Source organism: Petaurus breviceps, unplaced genomic scaffold (assembly GCF_028583685.1).
Source record: "Petaurus breviceps papuanus isolate PSGF00001 unplaced genomic scaffold, PetGlider_PUasm1.0 90804, whole genome shotgun sequence".
In the NCBI taxonomy this organism is placed as follows: domain Eukaryota; kingdom Metazoa; phylum Chordata; class Mammalia; order Diprotodontia; family Petauridae; genus Petaurus; species Petaurus breviceps.
The window spans coordinates 20,160,845-20,177,760 of NW_027187348.1; the positions used below are offsets into that span (position 1 = coordinate 20,160,845).

At 39.3% G+C, this 16,916-nt stretch overlaps 1 protein-coding gene across 4 annotated transcripts in view; it reads right to left on the reverse strand.

Moving 5' to 3' along the window:
• The window catches only part of MYO1B (myosin IB), a 225,842-nt gene that overhangs the window by 98,700 nt on the left and 110,226 nt on the right, over positions 1 to 16,916 (reverse strand). For all 4 annotated transcript variants that reach the window (XM_069070179.1, XM_069070180.1, XM_069070181.1 and 1 more), the window contains exon 4: positions 15,541 to 15,635. In XM_069070179.1, the coding sequence (XP_068926280.1) occupies positions 15,541 to 15,635 (95 nt within the window). The remainder of the gene's footprint in view (positions 1 to 15,540; positions 15,636 to 16,916) is intronic.

Sequence of the window (16,916 nt, forward strand, 5' to 3'; positions counted from 1 at the left end):
ATTAAACTAAGTTCAACTCTACATTATGAAAAAAAATGGATACTAAAAAAATTTCTTCTGTGACCTTTATGCTAAGCAAATTACTAACATAAAGATCTAAGAAATACTTTTTTTACCATAAAATTTTATTGATATGTTTTGTTTTTACATCATCAACATTTGTTCCTCTACCACCTCTCTCTGAGAGTTATCTCTTATGACAAAGATCTATTTTTAAAATGAGGAATAAAAGTGGGGAGGGGAGACAGTAGCAAAACCAATCCACACATTAAAAAATCTGATGTTACATGCAATGTTCCACACCCATGGATCTCCACTTCTGCAAGAAAAAGGGTAGGATGTACTGGAGGGATATTTAAGAAAAAGGACATTAAGATTCTATGTTTAGTTGTAATCAGTAGTCTAATTAAAATTGTCCTTAAAACACTCATTAAAGTAGCCTTCATAACACAGTCATGCCCACAGTTTAGGAAACCTTATTCTTGCTGCTACATACACTTAAAAGGTCTAAAATACCATTTCTTCAAAATTAGTCTCTAGCCATATGCACCAGAACTCCTCAAATCAACTTGAATTAGTGAAATATTGCTGATTATTCATGGTTGTACAGCTCTGCCAGAAGCAAATATTCACTCTTCAAATTAAAGTGACCTAACCACTCATTTCCTATGATTTATACCTAAGCTGGGCAATGAAACAGGTAACAAATCAGGCTATAATTCAGCAAATGCTACATACTTAAATGCTAAAATGTAATGATTACAGCCGCAAGTCAGCATCAATTAAACTTTCTATTAACATGCTAGATCCAACAGGCATATTCTAATGAACTGGACAGAACAGCAAGTATAAAGTACTCTATAAACTAAAATGTTCCACAAATGTTATTGTAAGATCAACTGAAGGTTTTTAAATCTTACTATATGAACTGTGGGCAAAGAATACATAAACTATATCACATGTAAGTGGCTGAAGCTCTAAAACAGGCTCTCAATTCTATCTGAGAATTACATTTCTCGACCTCTTCAAATTTTCCTTAGGAATTTTGTCTGGATCCCACTTTGGTCCCCATTATACTCAGCTACATATTATACTTAGTTGTCTAAATTTCATAACCATTCCCTTCCCTAAGAAGAATGCTAGTCTCCCATGAACACATAGTGTGTCATTTAAAAACAAATAAAAAAGCAAAGAGCCTTTTTCTCCCTCACTGCCTTGCACACAGCAAATGCTTAATAACTTGCCATATTTATCAAAACCTCATGCCAACATGGTTTTAATTACTGAGGATACACAAAATCTCTCATGCACAATGGTCCCAGAGACCTTTACCCCAGTGCACACATCTAAAAAGAGCTAGAATGTACTACAGTGGATAATTAACAAAGATACGTCCAGGGATGGACCCCAAAAAATTGTGAAGGAAGCAGTCTGGTTTGGGTACATTCTTCTTGTATCTGTATGATGCTCCAAACTGCTTTTGGTAATATATATCCTACTTATCCAAAACATTATTCTTGCTAAGCTTCTATAATAATTCTCAGGTGTGTTTATATGTATATATATATATATGTATATGCATGCATATATAGATATGTAAGTATATATGTATACAAGTGTATATACATATATATAAATACATGTGTATATCTATCAATAAACAATTATTAAGTGACTAACTACTATGTACCAGGCATTGTGCTAAGCATTCAGGACACAAAAAAAGGCAAAAGGTTATAATTTAATGGAGGAGACAATATGCAAAGAATATATGTGAATAAGCTATAATACAAGAACTAACTTAGAGGGAAGATATTAGAATTAAGAAGAAAGGCTGCCTGTAAAAGACAGGACTGAAGTTGGGACTTAAAGGAATGGAGTCAGGAAGATCCGAGTTTAAATACAGTCTCAGACACTTACTGGCTATGTGACCCTGGCCAAGTCACTTAACCCTGTTTACCTCAGTTTAACCATCTGTAAAATGATGTGGAGAAGGATATGACTAGTCACTCTACCATCTTTATCAAGAAAACCCTAATGGGGTCACAAAGAGTCAGAGCACAATTAGATGAGTAAACAATGGTGAAATTGAATGAGAACATTCCAGACATGGAGGGCGATGGATGAGTAATAACTAAAGTAATAGCTAAAGACGAGAGATGGAGTATCTTGTTTGTGGAAGAGCCAAGGAGGGCAATGTTGCTGGATCAAAGAGTGAGTGTCTTGGGGGGAAAGTGTAAAATAACTGAGTAAGTCGGAGGGATCTAGGTTATGAAAGCCTCTGAATGCAGAACAGAAGATTTTGTATTTGATCCTGGAGAGGACAGAGAGCCACAAGAGTTTACTGAGTATCTAAGTGACATGGGTATACCTAGGCTTCATTTTAGGAAAATCACTCAGTAACTAAATGGACTGGAGTGGAGAGATTGGAGGCAGGCAGACCCAGCAACAAGCTACTGCAGTAATCTGGGCCTGAGGTGATGGGGACCTGCACCAGGCTGGGGTCAGAGGAGGCCAGGACTTGGCCAGCCACACCCAATAGCTTCCTAGGGCAACTACAGCCTCTGGTTTCTACCAGCCGGGAAGTGAATAAATGAAGGTTTGGCAGGCGACCTTGAACAGCAATTGATCCCTATGCTAACATCTTCTAGCCAATCCAAGGTTAATCTGTAGGTTCAATGGAATACAATCTTATAGAATATAATAGTGGCTGCCCTTGAAAAAGCAGTATCTTACAATGAAGATCATGTGGGACTCTTAGGCAAACATTAATTAGGAAGTACTCAAAAAAAGGTTATTTCAAATGGAAGAAATAAAACATGATCACTATTTTCCTTCGAAATCTGTTTATATGATCCAATGACAAGATAAATTTTAAAAAACTATAGTATTTCTAAGGCACTCATTTTAAAGTTTCAGTTCAGAAGTTCTTGGGTGCAGGTTGGTACATATCTTCAGGCAAAGATTCTGGAGCTGTTTTTAGCGATTCATTTTTGGAAGCAGGGCTTAAGGGTAATTTTCTCCAAATAAGGGCTTGTTGACCAAAAATGTCAACTCATGAAACTATTTTTTTTTCAGTGTGATACCTGATCTTCAAAACTCAAGTCCAACAGACGGTCTCTACTTTAGAAAGATGAACAAACCAGTAAGGCAGCATTTTGAGATCCAAGAATGTCTGGTGAACATAATTTTTTACAGTCTGTTCTCAGTGTTGAGTCCTTCTGAAAACAGGAAATAATAGTAATCTCTGGAGGTTTTCTGCTCAATTTCCTTTCTGTCCATTTGCGCCAAAGTTCAGATAAATTTGGAGCAGTATCCAAATACTTAAGACTTTATCCAAATCAAATCTTTACATAATCATTTTATTAATGACCAAAAAATGGAAAAAGCATGGGCTTTAGAGTCAAGAGGGCAAGGGTTTCGATTTCTGCTCTGTCATCTACTCTGTGTGCTCTTAAACAAACTAATTCTCTAGGCCTCTGTTTTCTCATCAATAAAGTGAAAAGGCTGGAGGAGCTCCCTCTTGAGTTCTCAATCTGAGATCCAATGAACTGAGCACAAGAACCGAATATGGCTATTGATTCTTTTATATCTGAAAGCCTAGTTCTCAGATAATTTCAACAGCTGTCAGGCACCAGCCAAATGCATGACCTTGTATACCTATAACTCTTCAGCATCCTTGTAAAAGCCCAACACATTGTTAGGAATTTTAAGGATAATTTACAACAAAAACTTAAATATTTTATAATATTTTATTATTTATAATAGAAGGAGGCATAGAGTAGTAGACAAAGTTCTGAGCTTGAATCTAGAAAGACCTTGGTTCAAAGGTGGTCTTTGAGGCTTCCAAATGATGAGGGGGTGATAGGTGTTTTAGGGACTCCAAAGACCTGAGTCCCTGAGTGGGCAGTCTAGAATGAACTCACTAGGCCCAAGCAATCTTTTGAGTCAGGATTGTAAAAGTTTATTGTTTTGCTTTACAGTGGGCAAGGGTTCTTAGGGAACCTACAAACTTAAAGAAGTCAGGTATAGTTTTTAAGGAGTCAGGACAGTAAATCAAATGTCAACTATGCTAACTAGGTGAGTAAGGGAGTAGTTAAGGAGTGGTCAGTGCTTAAAGAAACATGCACTTTTAATATCAACTGCACAGGCATATTGCCCATAATTCACTGGGAAATAGCCCAAGGCAGGGCTGCCTGGAGGTGTGGTTTTAGGCTTGAAACATCACTAAGTCAGCTAGCCATCGGGGCTGACTGAGAAATGCCCAGTCTGCCACCCATCAGTGTCATGTCTGACAAGATGGATGTTGGGAACCGAGGCTAATGGAGACTCAGTATGTGTATAATTGACTGAGGAGTTAACCTATAGATAGTGCACTGAAGGATTCATAGGTGCAGCTGGCCACTATACTAGGAGGAGATAACATTTGCCTAAGCTAAAAGGTTTATAGATGGTTTAGTGAAGGATTCATAGGTATAGGTTGTTATTGTTCCAAGCAGAAGTAAACACTTATGAATTGTTGCTGGGCAGAGTGCTGGCAGGGGGAAGGGGCAGAGTTAATGCTCTATGGCTGGGAGGGGAATGTGATTTTACAGACTGTTTTTACAAACTGATGTTACAGACTGATATTACAAATATAGATTCCAAGCACCCCATCACTAAGCTGTGTAATGGGTAGTGGTGCAGTGGATAGAGGTCCAGGCCTGGAGTCAGGAAGATTCATCTTCCTGAGTTCAAATCTGGCTTCTGACACTTACTAGCTGTGTGACCCCGTGCAAGTCACTTAGCCCTATTTGCCTCAGTTTCCTCATCTTGTAAAATGAGCTGGAGAAGGAAATGGTGAACTACTCTAGTTATCTTTGCCAAGAAACCCCAAATGGGGTCACAAAGGTCGGACGACTGCAACAACAAACTGCACTTACTGAGTATTTATTGGGCTGGGTGCTTCAGACTGAAAAAACGACTGAACCAAAACAAAAGCTACATAAGACCCTTGCAAGTGGCTTAACCTCAGATTCCTCACCTATAAAACAAGAGGACTGGACTAGACGGCCTCTGAGATTCCTCCTAGCTCTAGATCTATGTTTCCTGCCCCCGATTTGACCCTAACATCATGAGGTCATTTTGGTCCTCTTCTAGCACAAAGGACATATGATGACAACAACAATGTGATTCCTATGTGTGGCTCTCCTGGGATATCCCACACACTGACAAGATCACAAATCTCCGCTGTAGCTCATGTCCATGTATACTCTGTAATAACAAGAAAACACTCCATTTAAGCACCAGATAATTCTTCTTGTTAACAATCATAATCTAAAAAACCTTTCACTCATTTGAGAAGGAATGTTAGTATTTTTTAAAACTAAATGGAATTTAAAATGAATGTTTTTTAACAATTTAACAGGATTTAAAAAGATTGTCCTCTCCAACACCCTCCCCAAAAAAATCATTTATATTTATGTACATATATGCATCAATACAGCAATGGCAAGGATCTCTGATTGTATGGGTATGGAAACTCCCTTCATCAAACCATATCACAACCATCTATGACTTGGTAGAAAATCTTAGGGAACTGGTTCAGGCTAATAGAGGTTTAAGTATCCATGACCACATTTCAGAGGCAGAATATGAATTATGGCCTACTGGAGAGAGTACTGGGCTTGGGGAAGACCCTGGAGTCCATTCAAATCTCACCCTCAGAAATTTACAAGCTATGTGACCCTGGATCTCCCTGAGCCTCAGTTTCCTCATTGGTAAAATGAAGGAGTCTCTTAAAGCCTCTAAGTTTCCTTCTCACTCTAAAACTCCAATACTCCAAGGTGAACATGCCATTCATAATGCCATACTATTTCTCTTCATCTATGAACATGAAAGACACTATGACACAGTAAGCCAGCCTTGAATTCAAGATGACTTGAATTCAAACCCAACCCCTGACAGTTACAAACTATATAAACTTGGGCGAGTCATTTAACCCTATAAACCTCAGTTTCCTCATCTATAAAACTAAGAGACTAAACTACATGGTCGCTGCAGTCCCAGCTCTATGGTTATGAGTCAATGATCCCCAGAGCTATGCTGATCCAGGTTCAAGACCCCACAGCTCGCCACCCTGGGACATACTGACTCTCAGAACTCTAGGAAAATCTCTAAAATGCAGAATTCTTTAAATTTCAGAAATTAGGCAGCTGCTGATCTACACTGGTAGAAGCAGCTCCCTGCCCTCAGGAGTTCCTTAACACCAATGAAAAACCTACAAGGTACACACTTCTATAAGGTACTTTACAACCTAAAAAATAATTTTGGACATAATAATGCAAAAGAGAGAATCTTAGACTGCATCAGGTTAAGCCACATTTTCATCAGCACCTTATACATATGCTTCCTAGAAGGGTGTCGATAGAATGGTATAGTATATAATCTTTACATTCTTTTGAGAACAAGAGATTTTTTTTTTTGCACCCAATGAATATATCATCCTGTGATGAAAAACTGCATCAGCATTTGGAACAGGATTTCCCCCCCAACCAAGTTTTAGCAAAATGTTCACTTACTTAATGGGTTAAGATCATGGCAGACAGAGACAAGAGTCACATGGAAGAGAGCAAATGCACACACAACAACAAAATATGCTGGGGATGGATGAGTGAGGACAAGCATCTCAGTTGCTAAGACATCAAAGCAGACAAAGCTTTAATCGAGCAGATCCTAAGTTGATCAAAGCATTATAAAAAGCTTATAAGAAGTTTTGACTTTTTCTGACCCTTGTTTGAACATAAATTCTTCAAAAGCACTTGCTATAGGCCAGATACTATGTGAAGTCCTGAAGACATAAAGACTGGCAAAAAAAAAAATGTGCTGAAGGTCTTCTCATGGTTATTCTGGAACAAAATAACATCTGACCTTTATACAGCACTTTCACATTTGAACATCATTTTCTTTCACCTGATCCTCACAACAACCCTGAAAGGTCATGGCCATAAGTATTATTATCCCTGGGGAAACTGAGGCTCCGAGAGGTTAAAATGACCCAACCATGCTCACACAGATAAGAAGAGTCAAAGGTGGGATTTGAACAGAGGTCCTCTCCTCCTGGCCAGCAGCCTGCCTCTCTAATTTGACCTTTCAGAAAATGAAGCAAAGCAGTCCATTTTCTTCTGGCCTTTTGCTTGGCCACTCTTCATTCGATTTGGTTATTTTCAGCTTCTGTGCAATGCCAGTCCATGTATGGGCTTCAGCAAACTCAACACATCATCTTTTTACTACAACAGAGCAAGGGGACCATCTCAAATGAGCAGCACAAGGTCACTGAAGGTTTGGAGCCAAAATGTCTTAATGAGTTCAGCACTACAGAACTCATGTGGAAGGGTCCATGTGGAGTTCCTAGACACTGCAAGTGACTGTAAAACTCTAAACCAATTAACAATATTTTCTTTTGCTTTCTGGAGGGCAATTGGGGTTAAGTGACTTGCCCAAAGTCACACAGTTAGTAAGTATGTCAAGTGTCTGAGGCCGAATTTGAACTCAGGTCCTCCTGACTCCGGGGCTGGTGCTCTATTCACTGTGCCACCTAGCCACCCCAATAATATTTTCTTAATTTCAAAAATTAGGCAAGTTATTCTGCTGTCCTTGGGAAGTGTCCTTGTATTCATTTATTTCTCTGCACTGCTCACTGTGTTTGTGCATTCTCATTCTCTCGCTCTCTCTTTCCCCTTCTCCTTCCCTCCCTCCCTCTCTCTCCTCTTTCTCTCTCTCCTTTCCCTCTTTCCCCCCACTCATCTCTCTCTATTTCCTCCTCTCCCTTCCTTTCTCCCTCTCTCTACCTGAATGACTCTTTACAAACTATTTGTACTGGTGTAGACATTTGTTGAGTGTAGTGCCTGGAAACACTTGGCCTTTTCCCTGAAGCATGAGGAGTTGATTGCTTTTATTATATACAGCAGGGGCACAGCACTGAACAAAGTTGTTGTGGCCTAGAAGACATCATCATGGCCCTCTCCAAATTCCTGGATCATCAACAGAAAGTGACCCAGGCACAAGGGTGAAGGCAATGTTCCACATTTAAGAACAGATGCTGCCCAACCCAATAAGTATTTGTTAAGCATATGTCACTGTGTTAAGACACTGGAGATACAAAGTTGTTTTGGTCATATCTAACTCTTCCTGACCCCATTTGAAATTTTCTTGGAAAAGATACTGGAATGGTTTGCTATTTCCTTCTCAACTTCATTTTACAGATAAGGAAACTGAGGCAAACAGGGTGACATGACTTGTCTAGGGTCACATTGTCAAGAAATGTATGAGGACAGATTTGAACCCAGGAAGATGAGTCTTCCTGACTCTGGGCCCAGCATACTATCCACTGTGCCACCTTGATGCCCCATTGTAAAATTCTAGAACAGATTATTAAATCATTAGACATGCCTAGAAAGCTAAATCTTTATTTACTATAAGTAGATACAAAGATAAAACAAAAAAAGTCACTTTCCTCATGGAGTTTACCCTTGAATACTAGAGTGATATAACATACAAATACATACATGCATACATCCATACACATATGCCTCATAGAGCTGGGCTTGAAAGTAAATCTTCCATCTGTTTTCACATATGAATAAATTATTACTTATTCAATGTGCCTTAAGGAGGAGTGTGATAGAGTTGAAAGAATATTGCCATGGGGTGGAAACCTGGGCCCCAGTAAGATAAGGCAAAAACTGGTCTATCAGAGCTAAGGGATCCAGGAGGAAGTGGAAGGCTGTCAGTTAGCAAGCATGTATTAAACCATTCTCCCATGCTAAGTTGATCTCTAAAGTCTCTTTTAGTTAAAAAAGGACATGATTCTGGGTAAAGGGTTTGCTGAAAGATATTGCATTGTTTGGCACCAATTACACAATGTGACATTTTTAGTACTTCAACTCACTTGAAAGAACCTAAGTACCACAGGAAAGTGAGACTTCATTTCCAAAAGAAAGCAAAATGTCGGTGGTACCTTTTATCTGGAATTTAACATCTTAGAAAAAGAGTGGATTTCCTCTCTAAAAGTACTTAATACTCTTCCTGTTACATTACTGCTTTATCTCTTTTATGTTTTCATCTTCCAAAATGTAATCCCAAAGTTCTGTTTCATTTCATCTGTGTGTGTGTTTCTATTTCAACAGGACACAAATTTTAGATTATCTTCAACTTTAGAATCTAATAATACTAATTAAAGAAAACTATGATAAAACATTCTTGGGCAAGTCCTACCTTATTGTCTTCAAAATGAACAGCCATGAAAACAGTTAGGAAAGGATAAGCAGGTAGGTGGGTTCTGTGAATCAGGCAACCACTCAAAGTACTGCCCAATTTGCGAACATTCCAAAGGAAGGAAGGAAGATTAGCTAGACAATAGGGCAGGGGTGGGGAACCTATGGCCTCTAGGCCCACATGTGGCCCTTTATGTCCTCAAGTGCAGCCCTTTCAAAGGCCACATGTGGCCTTGGGCCAAAGGTTCCCCACCCGGGCTAGGCTGAGTAAGACTAATTCAAAATAAAAGTGACAAGCATCTTTGACCCAGGATCAGTATGAAAGGTCACTTTAACCTAGAGTCTATAGAGGCAGGCACAAAGGATTCCACTATAGCTCATCTAAAGACAAGGAAACTGTTCTATTGATATGCACTGTATATGTTACATTGGTCTTCTTGCTTGAAGTTATTACACAAACTAGTTTCCCTGATATATTAGAGATCATTATGTTTGCCTAGTCAAAATGTTAGAAACAATTCATGTCAGAAGCCCAAGCCCCTAGGGTGGAGGGTTGGAAGGTGTGGGAGGAAGGCAGGGAGGAGAAAGAGCGATTTTAAAAAATCACTTTATTTAACTAAGACTAGGTATAATGAACAAGGAAGTATGTTGTATAGAAGTGACCAGAACACTGTATCAAAGTAACCATGTCATCCTGGAGTTGATCTAAGTGAAGAAAAGGAATCCTGAGCACAGCCAGATGTCATAAAAGATTTCACACACACCCCAAAAAATAAATAAAATAAAAACCAGAGAAAAGATAAATAAAAGTCCATGATTCGAGTGTGAACAAAAGGGGCTCAAGAAGGATGGGAGGGGCTAAAAGTTGAAATTCTCTACTACTATGAATCATCCCCAAGAGGAAGAAAGCAAGAAGGCAGCTAGAAAAAAATATATAATATGGCTACAAAGGAAGCTCTCTGGTGATTTTTAAAAATTGGCACAGTCTACTTTTTAAAATAACATAATAAAAGATAATAGTACCAAGAAGGCCAGGGTCCAGAATGAAATGGACCTAGCAAAAAAAATGCCAAAGCCCAAAGGAAAAATAAAGGTACTTTTTAGCTGTAGGTTCTGGGCAACAAGATATATGAAGGCTGAATAGAGACAGAAAGAGATGATCCCACTGTTTCCAACATATAGTAAAATGGTAGTAGATAACAGATGGAAAAAGGCAGAATTATTCAATATACACAAAAGGAAATTCAAAATCTTCTCCACCCACCAAATCTGTGGCTCCTCCCAACTTCCCTATTTCTGTTCAAGGTATCACCATATTTATACAAGTTTCCCTTCCACATCATGGGGGTTAGGGGTACAGCACCCCCCACAATCTCATAAATCTGTTTAAAATATTTTTAGCCTTCCCTTTGTACCAGAGAAGTTCAAATTTTTTCTTTTTTTTATGGGGTGTTTACAGTACCTTACTATAAAATCTAGGTTGACATTATACAATAGTGTACATAGATTTTGTGTCTTTCTGAGTTTATAAGCTTTTTACCTGCTGGCCTTTGTAAGTTGTCTGTAGTTTCCGCAAAACTCCCCCCCAAATTTCCATTTAAGTTCTTATGCTGACCCATGATATATCAAAACAGCAATGGGGAAGGAATAAGTGTAGTTACCCACATAAGCAAATTCGGGGTCACACTATTAGTATATTTTTAAAAGCAGGACTTGAATACTTATCTTTCTGACTCTAATTCTGTCCACACTATTTTTTGTGCTTGCTTGTTTCAAAAGTACTTACATGTTTAAATCTGAAAGGACATAAAAAATATCTAGACATAATAAAAATATTTTATTTTTAAACAAAAATAAAATAATTAAAAGCATTTATATAGTGCTTTAAGGCATGCAAAAGCACTTTACAAATATTTATTATCTCATTTGATCCTCATAGCAATCCTGTAAGATAGGCATTATTATTATAATTCCCATTTTACAGATGAGGAAACTGAGCCTGAGAGAGGATATGACTTATCCAGGGCTATAAAGCTAATAAACATTTAAGACAGGATTTGAACTCAGGTCTTCCTAACTCCAAGGTCAATACTCTACTCACTACACAACCTGGCTGCCCCAGAGCATCTGGGTGATGCATTAATATTCAGTTACTACTAAGAGAAATAGCATTAAAATCCAGGTCTCTGCTGGGAAAATTTTAATTATCAAAAAAGGAGAAAAGGGAGATTATTGAGATAGTAGACGGGGAAGCTTAATGTCAATTCCCAGTAAAATTCTGCAGATTTGTCAAATAATTTGGCACCTTAGAAAAACAAATTTATAACTGCTAGAAGGCAACATGTTCTTTTTTTTAAGAACAAGGTAAAAAAAAGTAACTTCATTTCTTTTAGAAATAATAGAATCCAATTCTTTTATGTTACAGAAAAGAAAATTAGGGATCAAGAGATTTAAATGATTTGTCCCAAGTCATACAGCAGACGCAAGACTTAACACAGATCTTTTGTCTCCAAGTTCAGGGCATCTGAACCCAAACTCATTTGGAGAAGCATGATGTAACTGCCCTAAAAAGAAAAGTGAATATGATCTGTGAATGCATTAATAGATGTGTGGTGTCCAGACCCCACAAGGTACCAACTTCCACCCCAATCTGCACTGAGTTAGACCACAACTAGAATATTGTGCTCAGTTGTGGGTGGTGGATTATAAGAAGAACCTGAAATGTAACAGCAGACTTCACAGAGGGCAACCGGGTTCTTAACGGGTCTGGAAAGAACATCCCATGCGGCACAGCTGACGATTTAGCCTGTAGAAGGGGAGGCTCCAGGGCGACACAGCAGCCACCTCCAATTAAGAGGAAACCACGTGGCAGAGGAGCTGGCTAACCTGCTCTATTTCGTGATCCCTACTTACTCTAGAGCCATCTTGACAGCTCCATTAAGGGCCATATTTTTGGACCAGAAACCAGGCCCTGGAGGTTTTCAACCTTTCATCTCCCAAATTCCAACCTGGGACTCCTGCTGCCTCAACGGGTGACTAATTCATCTGTCTCACTACTTCAGGTAGACCCTGCCATCCTTCATTTCACTCCTGACTGTCTCTCTGTCTTTGTTAATGCCCCCCACCTCCCACCAGCCTCCAGTTCTGGAACTATGATCGAGTGACCTCTGACACTGTTCCTGGGCTAACCCATTAGGGGCACCATTCATCATCACTGTAAGTCTTCAGACTAAGGCGGTCACAATTCTTCTGTGGGTGTTGGGTCCTCCTGTTAGAACATAAGCTCTTTGAGTGCTGGGACTATGCTTTTGGATCTGCAGCCCCAGCCTATTGGGCATATTAATTCCTTCCTTCCTTTTTTTCTCCTTCCTTCTTTCCTTTTTTCTCCCTTCATTCCCCCATGGCAGGCCTAGGGCCACTGGCCAGAGGTTTCAAAGGGACTGAGTTTGCCTCAACATAAAGAAAAACTTTCTATCAATTAGTTACCCAATAAGGAAATGTACTTTTCTTATTAGGAAGTGAGGTCCCTATCACTAATACTATTCAAGGAGAAGACAGATGACCATCTGCTTAAAATATTATAGAAATTGATGCTGCACTGGGCAAGACACTGAGCCAGATGGCCTGTGAGGTTCCTTTGAATTCAGTCTATGATTCTCAATGTTCTACATATTAAAATCCCTGTATGCCAATCCCCGTTCCTTACGATTCAGGGGATAGAAGAGAATGTCCACCTACTCATAATTTAATATCTTCACAATTCTCCTGATCCCTCTTAATTCTGGTGCCTTCCCTCTGTTTACTATTTCCTACTTACCCTGTAAACAGATTGTTTGTTCACAAGTATTTTCATTGTGAGCTCCTCAGGGACACGTACTGTCTTTTGCCTTTATATCCCCAGTGCTTAGCACAATGCCTGGTACACAGTAGGTGATCAATAAATGTTTGCTGACTTAATGTCCAGAAGAGGTTCGCTAGGAATGGAATTAGGGCAATTTTTAGCACTCTCTGTTAGGTACTACCAGAAAGGCGAAGTGAGCCAGAAACAGACCTAGGAAAGAAAATCATGGATGGGAGGGAAAACACAGACCCTAAAAGTATCTTATCTGGCTGAGTTCTAGTGACCCAAAGAATTGGGCTCAAGAAATGGAATGAAATACCAGAGACAGCTGTTCTTCTTTTGGTCAATGGAAATGAAAAATGTTATAGTGAACTAAGCAGCTTCTCAAATGCAATGGAGACAAATTAAAAAGTATGTTGCATATAATTAGTTTGTTTTTAAACTCACAATTTTGTGCACATTTTTAATTTCAGGCTATGAAAAATGCTCATGATTACTCAGACTCTTTTCTGGAAAACAACAACAATTTACAGATTCAAAAAGTTTTGAAAATGCCATTTTTCCTCAGTACCCTCCTTCTTTTCCTCTCCTCCTCCTCACCACCACACCATTCCAATCAAGGAAGTTCACTGACAGGCTTTTGTTGAAGTATTCCCCTTTGGCCCCAGAGAAAGCAATTGTTTTAAGTCTTTTCCAGTGTAGCTGGGCACCACGTGTAAAATAAGTTTCACATGCAAGATCAATCACATGAGATGCTCCAAATAAAGAGCATAAGAGAAGCCCCTACATTTGGAGTGTTTTTTAAGGTGGATTACATACCATACAGGATAAATCTTAATCCCTAGGGAAGAGAGGAATCATCATAAAAAAAAAAAAATCAGGCATTTGCCTTCAAGACTTTTCCAGAGAGGAGGAGTTAATATACATGTTACTAGCAGCTAGGCAACGTTGGAAAACAAAGCAAAGAAATGTGAAGCCGAAACCTGAAACTGTATAATTTGGGGATTACTTGGTAAATCTCAACATCAACCAAAATAATTTAACTGGAATAATGGGGTCAAAAGTCCAGAGCTAGAAGGACCGTCTAATCTAGGTCTCTCACTTTTATAGTTGAAGGACATGAATCTCAGAGAGGTTTATGTGATTTGCCTAAAGTCACACAGGAACTGAAAGTTCAAGGTAGGATTTAAACTTGGGAGCTCTCTGATTCTAAAGCCAATGCTCTTTTCAATGTACCATACTGTCTCCTAAACAACAGTAGTGGTTTCTCATCCTTTGAACAATCTGTCCAGTTGTCTAAGATCAACTGTCATCTTTATTCACCTCTGAAAAGTATAGCCCAGTGGCAGGAAGTGTCAACACTATGGTGACACACCTTTACACATTCCAGAACCCCTCTTAGATGGCCAGGAAAAACCACCACTACACTAGACATTCTCCCCACCTGCCTAACCCCTTCACCTTGGCTTATGGACTAGACTTGGGAGGGCAGAGGAGTCAACTCCATTCCCTCTGATGAGCTGGAGGGCCATCAGATCCTACCATCTGCCCTGCCAATGTCTCCTGAGATCCTCCTTACCATCTGCCCTGCCTCAATGGTCCCTGCAGTTCCCTAGGACAGTCATCTTAACTACCTATATAACCAAATGACCTTTGGGCCTTGTCATCTATCCCACCACTTCCCCCTTAAGACTTCTGTGTTTCCCCATCTCCTCTGCAGTTGAATTTTTTTTTTAATGTTATCTTCACCAATTAAAGTACAAGCTCCTTGAGAACAGGGATTGTCTTCATTACTGTATGTATTCTCAGTTCTTAAAAAACAACTTTTCAGTCATTCATTCACTTGTGAATTTGTTCATTCTGGAGAAGAGTTAACAGCAGATCCAAATTTATCATAGAGGTAATCATAGGATGACCCTAGTGTAGTGAAAAGAACACCTATCTTGGATGGAGAAGAATATTTAAAGTCTAGTTCTGCCATGTACTACTCATGTGACTTTAGGCAAGTCATATTCTTTGGACTTCAGTTTTTCCATCTGTATGATCAGATGACCTCTGAGGTCCTATTCAATTCCAAAATCCAAAGATTCTGTTTGCTGAGCTAACACAAAAGAACCTCACAATAGAACAACATCATTTGACCTTCCTACAATCAAGAGAATACAACCTTAACTTGTTCCCTATCTTTTTCCTTTATCACATACATTCTGTTTACTATTTCCCTTCTTTAAGAATGAAAGGGGAAGGGGTGGCTAGGTGGTGCAGTGAATAGAGCACTGGCCCCTGGCCCTGGAGTCAGGAGGACCTGAGTTCAAGGCACCTCAGACACTTAACACTTACTAGCCATGTGACCTTGGGTAAGTCACTTAACCCAATTGCCCTGCCCTCCCCCCTCAAAAAAGAAGAAAAGGGGGGGACCCCAAAAAAGTTGCATAATGATCTTACCTGTTTTCCCAGCACCACTTTCTCCAGTAATAAGAATACATTGATCTTTATCTTGGTCCCTCAGGGATCTGTATGCTTCATCTGACAGAGCAAAGCTGTAAACGCATGAAAAAAACAATCCTTAGAATTCATTTAATCTAATCCAGCCACTGGTGGTAGTGGCTGATTCACTGTGAGATAATAATTAAATACTTACTGAAAGTCAACCAACATTATTTAGAGGGTTTAATGGATAATGTGCCTGGGGGTATTTCACAAACCCAAACATTTTCTCCAAGTTCTAAATAGCTACATTGACTATGGCTAATTAGCATTTTGCTCTAGACATGTTCTATGGATTGAACTTACTCTAAAAAAAAGATTTATTCACAATGAGAAATGTGACTGTACTTTAACGGCATCTAATGCATCAGTCTGACATGTCATATTTGCTACACCTGTTATTAAAACCCAGGAAACTTCGAGAAACAAAGGGATGAGTCATAATCCGAGCCAAGAACTATGTAATACCAAGATTTGCCAGCTAATGTCAATCAGAGAAACTAACAGGGATATTCTGTCATACAGAAGAATAGATTTGTTCCAAGCATTACCCAAGTTAATATTAACATTAGTCAAATGGAGGGCAGAGACATTAAGGAGCTGATGATAGAACCACCCACTTTCCAAATACATGGTAGACACTTGATTCACCTGAAGCAAAACTGTTGAAATGCAGGGACAGTTCCTCACAGGTCCTCGTTGTTGTCCCTGCCCCTGTACCCAAACCTGATCTGACTTCCCCACATACCTTTCATGCTTGAATCCTGTATTCAAGAGTAAGCATTCTACAATGCAAAGAAAACTGGTCCCTGAGTCAATAGTCTAGCCCAGCTGATCCCTGGGTGGGGGATGCCAGAAAAATTCCTCATCTGTAAATACAGGGATCAAGATACCTTCACTGACTATGTCACAGAGCTGGGGCGGGGGGAGCACTCTGATAGCTTTAAAGTCCTAGCCTATGTGAATTATTACCAAAATCTGCTACCTTTGGGTCCTACCCTTTGTTACCTAATCTGAGAAACTAATCCATTCTATTATAAACTCCAAGCAAATCACAGAATTTCAAAGTTGAAAGGGGGGCTAGGAAGACCCACTAATAGAGTGAAAAAGGACCCCTTCCCCCAAAAAGAATTGGTCATCTTTGGTTCACTGCCTCCTGAAGCAGTCCACTCCACTCCACTTCTGGATCTAATTATTAGGCAATTTTTCCTGCTATCAAACCTCAATTTGCCTCTTTGCAATTTCCACCCACTTCTAATGGTTCTACACACTGTAGCCAAATAAAACAAATCTAATCCTTTTTACACGTGACAACCCTCAAATACAAGGAGAGT